Raw genomic sequence first — 20205 nt, 5'->3', positions numbered from 1 at the left:
TGCCATGTAAAACTTCTCACAAACCATTGGTTAGAACTTCATTGCATTGTATGCCTACTTGCAAGGGTGCAAGGAATGTAGTGTAGCCGCCTGCCCAAAGAAAAAGAAGAAATGGATTTTTTTTGGTGAATGGCTAACCATCTGCTTGGAAGCAGATAAACCCTTTATTCATTTCTTCATGAGTGCCTTCTGCTGTGCACTGCAGGGTGAGTGGCAAGTAAACAGTGAAATGAAGCGGTGTTTGAGTGACTACTGAGATCAGAGTAATAATTACCATAAACTTATTGAGAACTTATTATGTGCACCTTTCTAAGTTATTTACACGTTATCTTATTTAATCCTCAAAGTTCTGTGTACTTTTACAGATGAGGAAACAGGCACAGACTTACTGAAAGTCACGTAGCTGGTGGGTGGCAAGGCGGGAATCTGAATCCAGATTCCTCATTCTTATCCACTGTTTTGCTGCCTCCCAGAGTGTTTTTTTTTTTTTTTTTTGAACTAAGTGTGTGGTAGGAGACCTTTTATATGTATGGGCTTGTTTGTTTTTTTAAAATTTTATTTATTTATTAATTTATTTATTTATGGCTGTGTTGGGTCTTCGTTTCTGCGTGAGGGCTTTCTCCAGTCGTGGCAAGCGGGGGCCACTCCTCATCGCGGTGCGTGGGCCTCCCACCACCGCGGCCTCTCCTGTTGCGGAGCACAGGCTCCAGACGCGCAGGCCCAGCAATTGTGGCTCACGGGCCCAGCCGCTCCAAGGCATGTGGGATCCTCCCAGACCAGGGCCCGAACCCGTGTCCCCCGCATCGGCAGGCAGACTCTCAACCACTGCGCCACCAGGGAAGCCCAGAGTGTAACTTTTAATCACAATTTTTGTTCATGCACACGGAAACCAGCTTTTAGAATTTTGCAACCCAAAGGTCAGTATGACATAGTGTAGTGTATTTCAAACTGGATTCCTGGATGGGGTCCATTGAGTTCACTGGGACAATTTTTAAGTTTGGAGTTCCCACTGTAATGATAACCTTTAAAAAAAATACCATGGAGGGTATGAATCTCAATCTGCAAATTTAAGCAGGGAAAAATATATTACTTAATTCTCTATAATTAAACATAATTTCTAACTCTGAGTCTACCATTCCACCAGGAGGACAAACAACTTAACTTCAGGTCTCCTTGCTCCCCTCACCCCACATCTCCAGGGCTTTGTCTCAACTCTGTGACTTTTCACAGAGCCCCAAACACCAAAGCATGGGGGCCTGTGTGGGAGCAAGGACTTACGTCCAAACAAGTAGCCACTGAGATGCGTCCCTCAGTCTCATGCCAGTGCCTCCCACTGGCCAAATCCAAGCAGAAGCCAAAAGACAAGAGGGACCAGTGATACAATTCATAATGAGCAGCCTCCAAGGGCACAGATCAGGATGGAGAAGAATGGAGAGTGGATCTGAAGGTACGGATGGAGGATAAGCAGCACACTGAGGAAAAGTAGACCCAAAAGGGGCTCTGTCACCTGGAGGCTTAGGGAACACAAACCAAGAAAGCTTACAGTCTGCTTCTCCGACCCGCCAGACCCCTCCCATGAGGTCACTGGCATAGAATCCACGTACCTGCTGGAACAGTCAGGGCAGGAAGAAAGGGAAGGGCTGGAGAGGGAAAACACAGAGAGAAATCAATAAATAATGCCTCAAAATATTATCTCAGCAATATAAGCACACTGTAAATCATCTGGACGACCATCGAACAATCTATTATCACCATAAGGTCTCAGAAACTGCCCTTACAGGTAATAATGTATTAGCCCCAAGTGTTTTTTTGTTCATTAACTCTTCCATCCAATAAACATTTATTGAGCACTTACTATGTGACAGGCACTGTTCTAGACACCAAGAATACACCCTCGAGGAGTGGACATAGTTCTATTTTTATTGTCATGATTGATTTTTTATTGTAATGAAACAAGAACAGAGGTGGATTTCATAATGAAATAATCATTTGGGCCAAGCAAAGGCTAAATCGTATCACGATGTGCTGTAAAAATCTCAGATTTTCACAGTAGTTCAAAGAGTAAGTGGTAATGTGAAATGGAATGATCACACAGCAGATAGAAATGCCGAAGTGAAAAAAAACTGCACTATGAGAATCAATGTTGTATTTATATTGTAAGCCTCAATTTTATTTTAACAAAATTACATTGTCTATTATTTATGTCATTTGAAGTTTTGTTTCTATTTAATTTGTATATGTGCTTTTAGTCCTGTAGTTACATAAATGCCATATACATGAGCTGTTTGTATTTAGTTTTATGTTTGTTCACTTAAGAAACATAAAATAACTTTAATCATTACAAGGGGTCTGTGGAAATGTTTTCCTTTTTAAAAAGAGGTCTATTCTTCATTTAAATTTGGGAAACCCTGTGGGAGCGGGGTTATGATAATGCATGTGAAAGAGTTGTCTGGCACTTAGCATATCCTCAGTAAATATTAATTCCCTTCCCTTTCTCATAATATTTTTTCAAGATGAGTGATAAAAATAAGTTACTTGAAATGGGAAACTAATAGGGCCATATCTATAAAGAATTCCTTGCTCTCAAGAAAATGGAACCATAATTTGCCGGGAAATTTCCAGAGCCTCAGCAACTAGAAAACTGTACAAGATGCACATTTAAAAAAAAAAAAAAAAAGAGGAAGAAGCCATTGCGAAATAAGAAAGGCAATGCTCATGGTACAAATCTAAGTGAAAATCTAGCTCCCAATTTTTGAGAAAGAAATGAAAAGGCATGTTGGAGATATAATCCCTCAAAGTTTCTGTTCCCAGGTAGCATGCTCAAAATAGCCATTAGCTACCTTAAGGAAAGAATTTTAAGAAAGGAGTGTTGCTTCCTCCTGATTCGCCCATTCTGAGCACACAAGTCCTCCCTGTAGTTTGGGTAGGAGTTGTTTTCCCTCACTTTCAAGGCCCTTTTGGTTCCTGTATTTGCAAAGGCTCAGAGTTCATTTCAGGTCTAGCCTTTAAACACAGCTGCCCATTTGATTTGTTCACCCGAGTAATATCTTTTTCTATTCTCTTAGCCCTGCAACTCCACCTTGGGAGCTCCTTCTTGAAACTTCAGTTACTGCTCAATCAGTACTCTCCCTCTCCTAGTAATTATACCTCGGGGTCAAAGGAGATGGACTTATTTTGCTCCCTTATTTTGAACACATTTCCTTGCTGGGGTGCAAGCTAAAAGTGGATTTCCACACGTTCTCTTCTGAAGAACCAGAGCAATGGTTCTTCCAGGGTAACGTCAGCAGTTAACTCCTGAATCCTCTGCCATACTCCCTCATGTACCTGCTAAGAAAAACTACTCTGTCCTCAGAGCAGGGGCCATGAACACAGTTGAATAGATCGGGGAGGGTCAACCACAGCAGTGATGACTAAGCTGAGCTTTAAACAAGAAGGATTCGACTAGTCAGAGCAGGGAAGAAAGGCATTCCGGAAGAAGCAGAAATGTACGCGAAAGTTATAAGACATAAAAGGAACTGAGAGTAGCTCAGTCTGACTGCAGAGTATGTGGTTATGAGGCGAGACAAGAGAAATGCAATACATAATTATGACTTTAGAATCAAAAACACTCAAGTCCAAATCCGAGTCGTGTAAAGAATTTTTTAAAATTCTCTGAGTTTTGGTTTCCTCGTTTGCATACAATATCTCAAAAAGTAAGGAATCAATGAGATCATGTATATAAAGTATAAAAGACAATGATGGCACACGATGTGTGCTTAGCATATAGTAACTTATTATGAATAGGAATATATCAATATATAAGGCTGATGGATTGGGCAGGGCCATGCTATGAATAGCTTTGAATGTGGAGTTAATTTAACTAGGTCTTGAAAGCTATTTGGAGCCACTGAAGGAATGGATTGATCAGATTTCTATTTTCATTAAGGCAGATATTCAAGTACAAGGCAGTGTGCTAATCACTGTGGGAGAGATGTTTGAACAAAAATGCTATCTTAGACACCCCCTCTATGATTCATTGCCATCAACCACTGACGATTTAGCGTGGGTCTGGTGCTGACATCAAAACAGGAACCTCGGGCTTCCCTGGTGGCGCAGTGGTTGAGAATCTGCCTGCCGATACAGGGGACACGGGTTCGAGCCCTGGTCTGGGAAGATCCCACATGCCGCAGAGCAACTAGGTCCGTGAGCCACAACTACTGAGCCTGCGCGTCTGGAGCCTGTGCTCTGCAACAAGAGAGGCCACGGTAGTGAGAGGCCCGCGCACCGCGATGAAGAGTGGCCCCCGCTTGCCGCAACTGGAGAAAGCCCTCGCACAGAAATGAAGACCCAACACAGCCAAAAATAAATAAATAAATAATTAATTAATTAAAAATGAATTAAAAAAACAGGAACCTCTTTACGACTTTCCATTTACAAAGTGGGAGGAAGGAAGCTAGAGTCGGGCAAAAAAACCATTTTAGTGTAAAGTCTAACCAGAACCAAGTGGCAGAGGCCTCTTCTAGCCCTGAGGGCAAAGTGCTCTGTTTTCCTCTAAGAGCTATGAATAAAAATAGCACATGCTAGAATGAAGGTCACAAAACCTCATGAAATAGTCATAACTTAGTAATTCCCCCTGGTGTAGGTCTGTATCACTTGTTTTTTAAACTGACATAAACAGTCATTAGAGGAGCTCCTTGAAAGAAAAAAACACCAAAGTCCAGCTGAGCCTTCCTGACTTCTGTAATGTGGATGGACCTGCTGAGTTGCTCAGAACTAAGGAAGTATTCTAACACAGCACTATACGTATATACCATTTTCTGTAGTAATAACTTACTTACAATTTGCATTGACTACGGCCGTTAAGGTCAGTACTACCAGAATCCACTTCAGATAGGAATACATCTAAATACAAAAAGTTCACTTTTCTGTCTCTTCGTCTTTCTACTTTAGAGGAGATATTTCCATGCAAATGCTGACCTCTCGTGGTAAGAAACTTTAGTAAGTTACTTACTAAACTACTTCTTTAAAGTTACTTTAAAGAAGGTATCATTCCAATGGAATTTAAGATAATTTGCGTTATGGATAGGAGAGGCAAAGTTAAATGATCCTATTTTAATGGAAAAAAAAACTTCATCCACAAAATGCTTTTCCCTTGGCAATCCCAGAACTTTCTCTCTTTCCTCCAAAGGCTTTCTCATTTTGCTTATTACATCCCTATTGAAAATTATAAAAGTCAAACATGATCACTCCAACCAAAGAGATTTATTCACACTGAAACAAATACATCTAGCTCTTTCATTTTCTCTGCCTTACACTCAGCAAATGAATATTTTAATATTTATTCACCAATTCATTGATTGACACTTGGTGTTTCCAATTCTGTGGCGTTACCAACAGTACCAAAATAAGCATTTGTGTACATGTCTCTTTGTATACATGTTATCAATATAAGAAATCCTCTTGTGTTTATACCTAGAGAATTGTTGGATTGAAGGGTATTACACCTTCAACCTTATAGAATGCCAAATTCTCTTCCAAAATGGCTGTACCAGATTACATTTCCATTAGCTGAGTATACAGGCCCCACCTCCTCACGAACATGCATCAGGCTTTTTTTTTTTTTTTTTTCTTTTTTCTATTTTTTCGGCTGCGCCGCACGGTATGAGGGATCTTAGTTCCCCGACCAGGGATCGAACCTGTGCCCCCTGCAGTGGAAGCACGGTGTCTTAACCACTGGACCGCCAGAGGAGTCTCACATCAGGCTTTTAAATTCATGCCAGTCTCACAGATGAGAAAACAATATCTCAGTATTGTTTTATGCATTTCCCCGATTACCCAGGGAGCTAAGCATCTTTTCATATTTCCTCTTCTGTATGAATTTCCTGTTTATGTCTTTTACCATTTTTAACTTGTTTGCCTTTTTATTGATTTGTAAAAGTTTTTAATATATTCTAGACACTGATCACTGGTTATAAGAGTCGCAAATATCTTCCACCACTCTAAGCCCCGTCTTTCCATTTTTATTATCTTGTCTTCTTAATGAGCTGAAGTTAATTTTAATGTAGACAAAATTATCCATTTTTCCTTTATGTTTTATGCTTTTTGTATTTTGTTTGCGATATCCCTCCCTACTCTATGGTAATTGGATATGCTCTAAATAATTTAATTTTGTATTTCAGACTGTGTCATTAATCCACCTGAAATTTTTTTGTGTGATATGAGGGATCTTTTTTTTTTCCCCATGTGTGGATAACCAATTGTCCCAGAATGATTTATCATATAATCTCCCATTTTCTTCTTGACTCTTAGTCACAATGTCTTCAAATGTGATACAATGAAACATAGATAAAACTTCTTCATATGTGTGGGTCTGTTTGGGGGCTCCTTATTTTCTTTCATTAGTCACTTTTTCTTTCCCTTAACCATTAGTATGGCATCTTAATTGTTAAGATTCTAATAAGCATATATCTAGTAGGGCAAGTTTTAATTTTTTCCAGTGTTATTGAGGTATAATTGACAAATAAAAATTGTGTATTTTAAGGTGTACAACACGGTTTTGATAAATGTATACATTGTGAAATGATTACCACAATCAAGCTAATTAACATACCTATCACCTCACCTAGTTACCTTTTTTTGTGATTGATGAGAACACCTAAGATCTATTCTCTTAGCAAATGTCAAGTGTACAATACAGTATTATTAACTATAGTCACCGAGCTGTACCTTAGATCCTCCCCTTCTCTTTTCATTTCCTATAGTCCATCTGTTAGCTCTGTGTCTGTGTGTTGGCCTCATTTTCTCTTTCTGAAGATGGGCTTTCTCCAAGTGATAAGGAAGATGGCAACATTAGCTCAATATTCACCACGGCTCCTGTGGTAACAGAGAATCGGGCTAGGCAGCCAGCATCACCAATGGATATTATCCTACTTGCTGTTCAGCATCCAAATACTCTTTCCAATTGAAGGGAAATTCCAAAATAGGGCTCTGCAGCTCACTACAGAAGCTGAAAGCAAGGAGGGACAGGTGTAACTCTTCCTGTTCCCTGGAAGCTAGAGCACAAGCACGAGACCTGAGTATAGCCAATCAGATACTGTCAGCCATGAACTTGAATCTCGAGAAAGACGTGCAAAGGTCTGAGAGCTGGAGATGATGCAGGACAGCTGCAGCGGCGTGGTGCTCAGTGATGCGGTGACAAGAGCCCAGGGGCTGCCGAATCCAGGAGCAGAGCCAAGCCATAGAAATGGTGTTGGCAGGGCATCTTAAGACTGAAGCTATGTCTTGCTTCCACTGAGGCCTGCCCAAGCTTTATCTCCAGCCTTTTACTTGTATGAGCTTCCCGATACCCTCCCAATAACTTACTTCTCAAAATACTAACCAGAGCAGGTTTCTATTGTTTTATAAAAGAGATCTAACTCTGACTAGTAAAACAGCCATATTGTCCAGCTGCAGAAGAAAAATTTCAAAGACTTAACTGCTGGCCAGGCCTGGTCCTATGCCCACAACTGTTTGTTACAAGAATGGGGCAAAGGTGGTGGGAATGGCAAGTGAGGAGTGGGAAACGTGCTGAGCACCCCTGCAACAGTGATTAGGACTGAACAATCTTGACCTTCATTTATAAACATTTGTAAACATACAGAATGAAAAATTACCAGTCATATGAATGTCTTTCTCGCCTTCCTCTGCCAAACCCCACCCTCAGAAAATATACAGCTCATTCCTTTCCATTCTTTAAGCTTTAGCTTAAATATCATTTCTTCAGAGAGGTCTTTTCTGGCAACTCAAAAGTTAAATACTGCCGGAGCATCCCCTGCCTCAGTCTCTCATTCCTTTGGTTTTGAGGGACCTTGGGGCTACGTTACTTAAGCACTCTTCATCTCAGGTTCTTCTGTAAACCGGGAATAATAAAGAGTACCTACCTCACAAGGTTGCTGGGAAGGCTAAACAGTTCATACATGAAAAGCACTAAGAATTCAAGCACACAAGGGCACTCAGTATATGCTATTGTTTCCTTCATAGCATTTTTCACAGTGAAATTCTTTTATGTTTCTCTTTACTTTTTTTTTTTTTTTTAAGTATTTGTTTATTTATTTATTTATGGCTGTGTCGGGTCTTCGTTTCTGTGTGAGGGCTTTCTCCAGTTGCGGCAAGCGGAGGCCACTCTTCATCGCGGTGCACGGGCCTCTCACTATCGCGGCCTCTCTTGTTGTGGAGCACAGGCTCCAGACGCGCAGGCTCAGTAATTGTGGCTCACGGGCCCAGCTGCTCCGCGGCACGTGGGATCCTCCCAGACCAGGGCTCGAACCCGTGTCCCCTGCATTGGCAGGCAGATTCTCAACCACTGTGCCACCAGGGAAGCCCTCTCTTTACTTTTTAAAAAATCTTTTCTCCCATAGAATAAAAACTCCATGAGGATAGTTAACTCTTCTGTTTTGTTCAAAGTGCCAGGTTCATCCATATATACATATATATATATACACACACACACAGACACACAACTAATATATGTATTAGTTGAGAATAAACGAATGAAGAAAATATTATAACAAAAACTTAGGAGAGTGTGGTGGCCATGAAAAGGCTCCCCTCAGACCATTTCCTGTGGGAAACATAATTGACTGACAGCCCCACGGCTGCCTGCTGGGTCCACCACACCTGCACCGAGGTCAGGCTTTCTGAGGGTGGCTCTAGGTCAATGACTGAGCATGGCAGAGGTAACCAGGGCAGGTCCATTCTGGCAAACTGCCAGACCCTTCCTACAAGAAGTTTGGCCTGACATCTCCCCACTGGCAAAGTCAAACCTTTCTTGGAGCTGCACTTCACTTCTGCCTTCCCTCTCTCTTTCCATAGGTGTCAGCCCTGCACTGAGGTCTGCAAGCTCTCACTGCCTGCTCCCGCTCCTGCTCCCTCCCTAATAAACCTCTTGCACATCTAATCAAATGTTGGCATCTGCTTCTTGGTAGACCCTAGCTAACACAATCAGGACTTGCAGAAGCAAACCCCAAGGGGAGAATTTGTGAATAAATGATTAAGGTGCTCTCAGGAGAAACCAGTAAGGGAGAGAAACAGGATAGGAAAGGGAAACAAGCCAAGTGATGGGTCAATTTCAGTCAAAATCTCTGCCTAACCTTTCAGGGAAGCTGGGCTCACCAGGGTTAAGAATCACCCACTATTCAATTTCTAACCTTAAATTATGTTCATCTATGTGGTCCAATCAAGCTCACCAAACAGGATTTCACAGCATATACTAGATAATGATATATACAGTACCTACAATAAAATAAAATAATAATACTGCATATATAATCCAATAATATTGTTCTTGTGCCTAGCAAATAATAGGCACTCAATAAATACATATTGAATGAATAGCACAATATTTACAATATAAAATGCTTGAAAATTGCCACCACCCTATAAAAAAGACAGCACCCACACAGTTTTCATGCATTTTCTCTTTTTCCACAAAAATCTAACTCCCAAGATATACACAAAGTGCCAAACCTCTTCCATTCTTCTCAGCAATATTCCTCTCCCAATGCAGGAGTCTCATTCTTTTTGCTCAATTTTGCCTCTCAAACATCAGTTCCCTGTCAATATAATTCTTTCAATCCACTTAAATTACCTAGGGAGAGGAAGGGAAAGAGGGCTAGGGCCCAGAACCCAAACCGGCAAAGGCTGCAATCCAACATGCTAACGTGGTTGACCTGTGAGCATGCAACAAAGTTTCCTTGGCCTGGGCTAGAGGATAAAGACCAGAACGAAAGCAGACTAAGCTGCCTCCCTGGTCCTTTTCTCCTAGATCTCACCACACCAATGATAACTTGAAGCCAAATGAGACATACCAAGGAAAAGAAGAGGAATAAAGATGTGAATGCTTAGAATCCATCCAAACCATCCATTCTAGAATTTCCCATGGAGGTGTTTCCTAACAGAGAGGCATTCCCTGGTCCATCTTACCTCACTAGCATAGAAGGAAGAAGAGGTGCTCAATAAACGTAAGTGAGGAATTTACATGTTATTGGATGCCTGCCCTTGGAATGCTATTATTACACCCTTCTTTAAAAACTTATGTTATGAATGACAATATGATCCTCATCCTTATCTAATTATAAGGAAATAGTTTATGAGCCATTAACTAGGCCCATGGCTTCGTAAAGATTCATGAGTTAAGACTCGAGAAAAATATAGGCTTTGGGATTACAGCTAGGGGTTCAAATCCCAAACCTAGCTTTCTCTAGCCATGTGACCTAGGACAGATGAGCCTGTCTCCTCACTGATGTGCATAACTATGTACAATGTTGCTGTAAGGAGTAGGAATAATACAAGAAAAGTGTCTGGCTCATACGAGGTACTCAATAAAGCTTGACTATTACTTATGACAGCATGACAGTGTAGAGCTAAAAAATCGAAATCAAAACCCATGGGTAATCTCATGTTGCCGGTTACCTCTATCAAGAACCCTATCTCTTTGAGTTTGCTTCATGTGTAAAATGAGCATAATCGTTGTGTTACTCATCTCAAAATATCATTTAAAGGATCAAATGTCTTACTACACGTTAAGTGCTTTGGGAATTATAAGGCATTTATTAACGATCTAAATGCTAACACATTTCTATGGTAGTGAGTTTTGATGGACAACTTTTTTAAATGCATCACCTACTTCCTTGCCTTATTGAATATCACTTCACCTTGAGATCTCAAGATCATACTGATGGCTGTGACGTTTTTGCCCTTTTTATCTAGCATCAGACTGCTGTTTTTACATAGATTTTTTCTTAACTTGTGGTAAAGTATAAATAAAATTTAGCATTTTAACCACTTTTAAGTGTACAATTCAGTGTCATTAAGTACACTTACAGTGCTGTGCAAATGCCACCCATATCCATCTCCTGAACTTTTTCATCGTCCCAATCTGAAATCTGTACACATTAAACAGTAACTCCCCATTATCCCCTGATGTTTGCTGCTTTTTTTTCCTACTGTTTATCTGGCGTTTGTTCACTCATTAGCAACAACAGCTCATTTCTCTCCTTCCCACAAAATATACTGCTGCCTATAACTTGGGAGGAACTGCAAATGCCATTTTTAAACCAGTAACATTCTTTGGCCTGAAACACGAATACAACCTGGTTCCAACCTGGTTTTTCTACTCCAAAGTTTAAGTCAAAGTCAACAGCTACCTTTCACTGTGCTTTCTTCTTTTCACACCTCTGCTCACACCTTCCTCACCCTTTGGAATGTCTTTCCTATTCACCTCTTCACACTCTGACCTGTCTATTGGAATCCTTCAGGGTCCAGCTCGTATTCTCTCTTTCCCACAAAGGCTCCTTGACCACCTCGTATGGTCCCTCTCTCCTTTGATCTCTTACAGCAGCTATGATGCAAATTACTCGTGATCAAAATTGTACACTGCAGTTGTTTCATTTATGTCGACCTGAGCTCCTCAAAACAGCAATTAAGCTATATTATTTTGTTCATTCAATCATGTGTCCATATATTTATTACTCATTCAACAAATACTGTCCACTGTGTACAAAGTGCCCAGCAAATGTGTGAATAAACACAATTCTAAGTCACTAGGCTTTGATGGATGAGTCAATAAACTCAAGCTCTTCTTCTGTTTGGATTCTGTAAAAAATAATTTTATTTACCTCTTGGGTCTTAGTTGTGCTCCACACAGTTAATAATCATCTATAGTATAATAATAATCCTAATACATCAGCTACCTATTAAATCAGTTAAAACCTGTTTATTTTGGTAATTTGGAAATTTACGTTGCACAATCAAACCTGAATGATTCTGTTGATTCTAAAAATCCTGCAACTCTCCAGGTAGCCAGCACTGTTCACAATTCCCACTTAGGGACAAGACTATGCAAAGCTGTCTTTTTGTTAGTGTCCTGTATTCTCGCTGGATATCAACGAAGGGAACAAGGTAAAGCGTGCCTAGCTTTCTTCATTTAGGTACACGTGGAGGTGAATAAGAGCTGGTAGGAAGTGTTTGGGTCGGTGCTTCTTCGCCCACAGCATAATTCCAACTGAAAAGTTACTGCCACTTGGCTTCTCGTTGGCCAAGCCTCTCTCATTGGCCAAGGGAGGAAACTGCTGAGAAGACAAGGTTTTGCAACTGGTGCCTCCAACCCTTGGCCCGGCGCCACCCGCTATCCAATCAGCGCCGAGTACTGCATTCCTCCAAGATCTTCCTCTTTCAGTATAGCCCTCTATGTGCCGGCAAAGTTAACTAATCCCCAAACATTCATAATAATACTTGCATTGCTATACAAGCCACACGCGCATTCATGATTTCATTGACGCTCCTCCACAGCCCAAGGATATAAGCATTATTTCTATTCCTCACAAGAGGAGACTGCTCCTGAGCTACAGGGCCCATGAACTGTAGGGCAGAAACGCAAATCCGGAGCTGGGACCACTCCTCGAAAAGGACTTTGGTCCGGCGGTGCACGGCCACTGCCGACACTTCCCCAGCCTGGAGCGTTCCCGGATAACCCACCTGCCTTGGATTCTCTGGCGGCGGTTACCTTCCCTCGCGGCCCCTTGAGCCGTAACCAGCCGCCTTTCACCAGGCTTCCCCAAACCAGGAAAACCACCGCCAAAGTGCGCGTCCCGGCCTGCAACCCGCAGCGCTTACAGGACAAGACCACACATCTACCGTCACCCCAAGGGTTACCCACGAACCCGGATCGGGGATTGAGCAGCTGACTCCGGCTCCCAGCGCCCGCCCGTCCTCGGTCACCACAGAAGCTCCCACCGCCCCCCCCCCCCCCCCCCGCACCGGGCCCGCCCCTGCGCTCACAGGCCGCTCTAGCCGTGCACAGAGCCGGCAATCTCTTCGCTCCCGCCCTGACGTCATCGGCGGGCGCCGCGGCGCGGTGGCGGGCACGCGCGGCCGAGAAGATGTCTCCTACGCCGCCGCTCTTCAGTTTGCCCGAAGCGCGGACGCGGTTCACGGTGAGCGGAAGGCGGGTGGGTGCGGCCCTGGCTCAGCGCTAGTCTTTGCCCTCCTCTCCCTGAAATTACTCGAATTTTGCTCTGGGGTAAAGCGGGGACAGAGGCGTGTGCGCCGCGGCGACGGGCTCCCGGCCTCGTCGTGGGCTGGGAAGTGGCAAAGGCGCACTACCTGTCTCTTCCGCGCGTCCTCTGCGGTCCGCCTCCACCTTCCCTCCGGCGGGTCCCAGGACCCCGCGTTCTGGGCGTGTCTGCGCCCTGCGTGGAGGGGTCACCCGCAGACTACCTCTGTTCGGGTCCGGCTTCTCGGCAGTGCTCTCTCAGCTGGGCAGGTGTCTGCAGAACTGGAAGGGGGCTCGCTGAAGGGGGTGGGCGGGACCGACTTCAGCCCAGAGAACCGGCTCCCGCCCCGCCTCCTAAGCTGCCAGGTGGTTGTTCTGGCCGCTTATTCACCACCCTTTAACCCTCTGTATCTCATTCCTAAGAGATCGATGAGGAAGGTCCTAAGTGGGACAGGACAAACAGGTCAGCTTGGGAAGGGTTGTCAGCTGTCATTTTATTCTTACACATTGGGGAACAGTAGTTTAAGCATTTGGGAGACACTTTACAGAGCGTTTTCATGTTAGCTTGTTTAACTCTTAGAATAACACTGTAAGGAGGCTGTTTTATTATCCCTGGTAGATGAGATAGAAACTGAGACAGCCTCCCCCCACTCCAAAAGTTAAATGATTTACTTCACTGTTTTCTCTGAATTCAGACCCAGTATTCTTTTTATGTTGCCCATCACTAAATTGTTTGACTGTATTTGTCCCTAGTGCTCTGAAATTCTGCCAGGAGTAACTGTTAGGAATATCCAAGGTTATATTAGTCCTGGAGGGGACCATTTAATGGGAGCTCATCTAGCCCAGTGCTTCTCAAGCTTGAACATGGGGTGGGATCTCCTGGAGATCTTGTTAAATGTAGATTCTGGTTCAGTAGGTCTGGAATGGGGCCTGAGATTCTGCATTTCTAACAAGTTCTCAGGTGATGCCACTGCTGCTGTTGGTAGTAAGGATCTACAACAACCCTCATATTTAACTCATGAGGAAAATGAAGCACAGAGGTAAGGGGGTATGCCCAAGATTACACAGCCTATTCACAGGCAGAGTCAGGAATGGACTTTTCCGGTAAAAATGTAACTCCTGTGAGGTAACATTGATTTTCCAAGTGTATGTGAATTTTCACAGAATGAATGACTTGGCAGTATTTTTGTCTTTCAATTATGACTACTTTAAGACAACCAGCAGGTTTACTACTTTAAGACAATCAGTGTTTACTTGGTGTCAGGGACTGTGCTGTGCAAGCTACCTAGACGAGGTAGGACTTTTTTTTTTTTTTTTTCCGAGGTAGGACTTTTGATGGGTCTTGAAGAATGGATAGAATTTGCGTGAGCATGTGGGAGGAATAATGGGAATGAATACACTAGAGTGAGCTTGATAGAAAATGATGGGAAAATGGCTAGACCCTATAAAGAGTACGTGTTAGGGGGTACTGGGAAATGAGGTTGCATAGCTTGAGTGGGATAACATTATCAAGGACGTTTAGAGGAAGCTACGAAATAAGGAGCCACTTAGAGATTATTTTTTTAAAAGCAGGATACTCATGAATGGGATATTTAAAGAGAAAGTAGGAGGGAAAAACCTGGAATGAGAAAGTCTAGCTGGGGAGCTCTTGCAAGGCTTAAAGTGATGAGTCTATATCAGTAAGTGGCATTTGAATAAGAATTACTGATAGAATGACTCATAGGTAATTTTTCCCAGGTATAAACATTTTTTAGTTAGACATACTATTGATGAGTGATATGCTTTTCAGTAAATAATAAGCAAAATCTTTCCACTTATTTGCTATTTTTATTTTTCTAGAAATCTACCAGAGAGGCCCTGAACAACAAAAATATCAAGCCCTTGTTGAATACCTTCAGCCAGTTACCTGGAAGGTAAGGCGTTGATATCCATGAAATAGGCTCGCTGAAATCTTTATACTTACCCTGAGCTGCTTTAAAAATGCAGGTGTTTTTTGTTTTTAATAGTGAAAATGAAAAAAAATGTACCCTTGACCAAGCTTTTAGAGGTGTTCTAGAAGAAGAAATTGTAAGTATGTTTTTCCTTTATTTATCGTTAGAATTTTGCTGGCAAATCAATATTATTTTTAAATTTGCTTTTATCCTTAGAATAGATATTTAAACATGACTATTTTTTCTAGAGTGAACTTGGTACTTTGTGAAACCTAACTTGGTCATAGTTAGTATAGGAGTTGTGTAAGGATTAAGGGTTTTAATAGCACAGCTTGACTTGTTTAAGGGTTTGGTTTAATAAATGAGTAGAGCCCTCTGCAAGTGAATATGTATAAGAAAAGTTGATAAGAGGTCTTCCTGAGCAAAAACTAGAATTTGAAGGTGAGCCCTCTCGCTTTGCTGTATAAACAGTGACACATCTTGTAGTGGCATAAAAGGTCTAGTCCAAGGATGTGCAGCATGGGAGCTGGGATTCCATGCCCTCATTTTCCTATGGCATCACCTTATCAGTTCGCCTGCAAAAATAACAAGAGCCTATACAACTTCAGTAGAGAAATTTGATCTAAACATGAAAAATCTGAATTTATTTACCATTAGTGGAGCACCCAAATGAAAGGAAAAGTTTCAGTAGTTTATTCTTGGTTTAGCAAAGCTTAGATCTCAAGAAGCTAGACCCTTTTCCTGTGGCCATAAAACAGTGTCCCTTTCTTTTGGACAATTCTATGTCAAATTCATTCTTTCCTCTGCTTCAGACCTAGTCACCTGTTGTCAGGCATTGGGCAAGTTACATTGCTTTTCTGAGCCTCAATTTCATTTGTAAGAGGGGAAATACCATCTTTTCATGGTGGTTGTGTGAAACGGCACTTCATGTACACTCAATAAATGCTGGATTTTATGATGTTATCAAACCTAAGCACCACCTCTCTTCTATTAAAACCCTCCCTCAGACATATTGATGCACCAGTACAATTAATTCCCCTGACCCTGCCTTTGTCCTGTGCCATTGAGTGAGTTATGGCCTCAGCACATCTGTAGTTGATTAGCTTACAGCCTTAATCATGCTAATGTAACGATCTTCCTAAGACTTGGATTTTAAGTGAATCACCTGCTGTTTAATTATTTGATATACTTCTACAGTTAGGGTTATTACTGTTCATTTTTAAAATTTTCATCTTAGAAAGTAATCTTATCTTCTGTGAGAAATATCTTTATCCAGTGTTAGTGATAATCAATTTAATGTCAGAGGATATGTTTTTCTTATTATCAAATTAATCTAAAGTCTGGCTCCTAAATTAAGTTGTTTTCTCCTTTGTTGGTAGATAAATCATTCATCATGTGAAAACGTTTTAGCTATTATTTCTCTTGCTATTGGGGGAGTTACTGAAGGTAAGTATGGGTTTGTTTTGTTTTTTTTAAAGCAATCTTGGGCATGACATGTTTATTTAAAACTTATTCTCCCCATACCTCTCTACCTAATTGATTTTGTTCGTTTTTAAAATTCTGCCTACCCCCTTTGCCAAGAAGTCCCATGGAAATTAGCTCACAGGTATTTCTTGTCACTCGTGTATACAGTGCACACTTTGGCACTTTCTTTGTTCTCCACTTGTTCTGTTCATCAGGTAAATATTTATTGAGCATCTACTATGTGCCTGGTACTGAGCTAGGCCTTGGGAGATTCAGTGGTAAATAAAACATATTCGCTGCCTGTAAGGAGCCTAGTGGCTAATGGAGGAAACACGTCTAAATGTCTTACTGGGGCGGGGGGTGTGGGGGGGTGGGAATTGAAGTAGGAATGAAGTATGGTTGAAGTGATTCTCTAAACTTCAGAGTCTGAAGGAATCAGGATGGTCTTAGAAAGGAAACCGTAACATAAGAGCTATGTGAGGGATGAGTAATTTGTCAGGCAGAAACAAGGATATAGCTATATAAAGACCTAGTTCAGCATGACTAAAAAAATGTGGAGCAGAATGGTGAGAGGATGATGAGAATGGTGAAGAAAAGAAGCAGGAGGAGTAGGTTAGGGCCATTTGTAAAGGGCTTTGTGTGCCATGCTAAAGAGGACCTATGGAAGAGCCATTGGATTGGGAGAAACTGCTGGCAGGAAAACTAGGTAGAGGACAATTAAAATGGGGCAGTGGCAGTAGGGGATAGTTTTAAGAGACTTTTGTTTATTTATTTTTATTCATTTATTTTTGGCTGCGTTGGGTCTTCGTTGCTACGCGTGGGCTTTTCTCTAGTTGTGGAGAGCGGGGGCTACTCTTCGTTGCGGTGCACAGGCTTCTCATTGCAGTGGCTTCTCTTGTTGCGGAGCCTGAGCTCCAGGCACGCAGGCTTCAGTAGTTGTGGCTTGTGGGCTCTAGAGCGCAGGCTCAGTAGTTGTGGCGCACGGGCTTAGTTGCTCCGCGGCATGTGGGATCTTCCTGGACCAGGGCTCGAACCCATGTCCCCTGCATTGGCAGGCAGATTATTAACCACTGCGCCACCAGGGAAGCCACTCAAATGAGATTGCCAGGCTTTAGCTTTGTTTTACTGAATCAGAATCTTTGAGAGTGGAATTTAGGCAATTTTCTATAGTTATTAATGTCAGTTAACTTTTGCCAAACTATACTTCCGCTAAGGGCAGGGAGTATGTCTCTCAAATCTCTTGGATATACAGGACATAAAAGTATCACAAATCTAAGTGTTAAAGGACTTTAGAGGTCATATGGTCCAATCTTGCCTCTGGCCTATCCTGTCTCCCCTCAGTAAAGTCCTTGGCAGGTGGTCATCCAGCCTGTACTCCCATTGATGGAGCTCACTATTTGATTTCTGTGAGATAGTTCTGATGGTGCGATTTCCTTTGTATTGAGTTGAAATTTGCTACTTTATGCCTCCCTGGTTCTAGGCAGTATCCCTCACATCACATTCCAGATATGATCTTACCAGTGCAGAGTAGAGCTGGAAATACTACTTCCTGTTTCTGACTACTGTGTTAATGCAGTATTTTGGGCTAATAGTACCCACTCAGGACTTTTTTTTTTTTTACATACCATGCTGAAGTGGCTACTTTTCCTAAACACTTAACAAGTGTTAGTATCTATTACGTAAAAATAGAAGGAAGAATGAGCAGGGAGGTAAAAGTATTTTTAGCTAGCCTAGATGACCTTAAAGTCTTTAATTTATTGCTTTACTTTAGTAAGATTGAATTTAGAAATAAACAACTTTTTATTTTTTACCCTTTTTTCCCTTGAAACAATGGTATTATTGTAAAAGTTTAATGAGTTGAAATCAGTATCAAATCTTTTTGTTATCTTTTTTGAAGTAGTTCTTTTCAAATCACAGACAACCTAAATTTTAGCAATAGTACAGAACATTTGGATATGAGAAGGGAACATACTAGTCCTAATTCTTCTACTTTAAAAAAACTACCATTTATTTTGGTATATGGTTTTAGTTTCTCTGGTCTTTTTAAAAGATTTTATTGTGATAACCATAATACCCATACAGTTTTGAACCCTGCCTTTTTCACTTGACATTATATCATAAACATTTTCCAAGTTATTGTAGTCGTCATAACCATCGTTTTTAATTGGCTGCGTTATATTCTTTTGAATAGCTTAGTGGTGAAGAAAACAGACTGTGGAGCCAGACTGCCTGGGTTCGTATCCCAGCTCTACCACTTACTGGCTCTATGATCTTGGGCAAGTTATTTAACTTCTCTGTGTCTCAGTTTTCCCATTCTATAAACTGGAGATAATGTTATCTACCTCATAGGGTTATAAGGATTACATGTGTTAGTATATGTAAAGTACTTAGTGTGCCTGACATATAGTAAATGCTCTAGAAGTGGTATCAAGAATGATTATCATCATCACATACCAAAACTTACTTAAGTATATCCTGTTTGGGGACTTTAGGTTGCTTCTGTTTCTTGTCTTTCACAGCCTTGTTAGGATTGACAAAGTATACCTTTAATATTTTCTTCAAAATTATTTTGCATGGGCTGTTTTACTCAGCAGTATTTTAAACTTTTTAATTGGCTTGTGCTCCACTTGAAGGTATTTGTACAGCATCTACACCTTTTGTATTGTTGGGAGATGTTTTGGATTGCCTTCCTTTGGATCAGTGTGACACAATATTCACTTTTGTGGAAAAAAATGTTGCTACTTGGAAATCAGTAAGTACCTTAGTTTCTTTTTCTGCTAATATTATCTTTCTGTAGATCCAGAGTTCTGAGGGTAGTTTTTTTTGTTGTTGTTTGTTTTGTTTTTTGTTTTTTGCTTATATTTATAATATTGCTGATTGCCAAAAAGTTTGTCCCTATGAGAATTAAATATTCTGCTCTCTTGGAAAAGCCAAGTAAGAGTCATACGGAGAAAAAAATGGAAGTACAAAATTTGAGTAGATACAATTAACTTGAAAACACACACTTTTACATGTTTAAAAGTTACTTAGAATCGTGTTTTGTTATATATTTGAAAATATTTTTATTTCGTTAAAAATGTTATTTGCTTGAAAAAAGTGAAAGTGGCATAGTAGATTCTCAGTGCATAGTAGTGTTCTTTAAAATTTTACTTCCTGTGACTTATTATTGAAGGACGTGCAACAACTTCAGAACAATAGTAATAATTTCTGTCTTAATTTCAGAATACATTCTATTCTGCTGGGAAAAATTATTTACTACGTATGTGCAATGGTAAGTAATTCAACAGTAAATGATTGTTTTTTAAAAAGTAAATGTGGCCAGGAAAACAGGTGGTGGAATTAAACACAAGTGGTAAAATTTTTAATGTAGATTGTATCTTCATTTTTAAATAGCAGTCTGACTTATTAAAACTGATCATTTGCTTTAAATTAAACTATTCCTGTTCTGGGTATAAACTTAATGAAAACCAAAAAAATTTAGTAAAGCTCGTCTTACCCATGCTAAACTTGTTTAGTTTTATTCCTAATTTTCTAGAGCCTTTTTGTGACAAAAATAGTTTCTACCCCCATTTTGAGAACTACTACTTTAGGAAAATACTTTTGACAAACTGGTTAAGAAATTTGGGTATGGTTGTAATAAACATAGAATGATCTCACCTGTGTAACCTTCGTTTCCATGTGTTGTTAGATCTCCTACGAAGATTATCAAAATCCCAGAATACAGTCTTCTGTGGACGAATTCAGCTCTTTTTGGCCAGACTTTTCCCTTTATCTGAGAAGTCAGGTAAGCTTTTGTACATA

At 40.9% G+C, this 20205-nt stretch overlaps 1 protein-coding gene and 1 long non-coding RNA gene across 4 annotated transcripts in view; one reads left to right on the top strand and one right to left on the bottom strand.

Moving 5' to 3' along the window:
* Positions 1-457: 457 nt before the first annotated feature.
* LOC309610597 lies at positions 458-14841 on the bottom strand. The gene is made up of 2 exons (XR_014234070.1): positions 13120-14841; positions 458-1640 (listed from the first exon to the last, which is right to left on the bottom strand). It is a non-coding gene; the product is annotated as an uncharacterized lncRNA (long non-coding RNA).
* THOC1 (THO complex subunit 1) overlaps positions 12828-20205 on the top strand; it is a 41081-nt gene continuing 33703 nt past the window's right edge. The window contains exons 1-7 of one of the 3 annotated variants that reach the window (XM_082353564.1): positions 12828-12950; positions 14849-14922; positions 15016-15076; positions 16320-16386; positions 19038-19156; positions 19627-19675; positions 20093-20188. In XM_082353564.1, coding sequence (XP_082209690.1) covers positions 12897-12950; positions 14849-14922; positions 15016-15076; positions 16320-16386; positions 19038-19156; positions 19627-19675; positions 20093-20188 — 520 coding nt within the window. In that variant the 5' untranslated portion in view covers positions 12828-12896. Of the gene's footprint in view, positions 12951-14848; positions 14923-15015; positions 15077-16319; positions 16387-18596; positions 18638-19037; positions 19157-19626; positions 19676-20092; positions 20189-20205 lie in introns of those variants that run through there. The other 2 variants (XM_082353565.1, XM_082353566.1) reach the window with 2 other exon arrangements.

The sequence above is a fragment of the Balaenoptera borealis genome, assembly GCF_965194805.1.
Source record: "Balaenoptera borealis genome assembly, chromosome: 14".
Classification (NCBI taxonomy): Eukaryota; Metazoa; Chordata; class Mammalia; order Artiodactyla; family Balaenopteridae; genus Balaenoptera; species Balaenoptera borealis.
The sequence above is the reverse complement of the archived record's forward strand: the minus strand, read 5'-3'. Positions and strand labels throughout refer to the sequence as shown.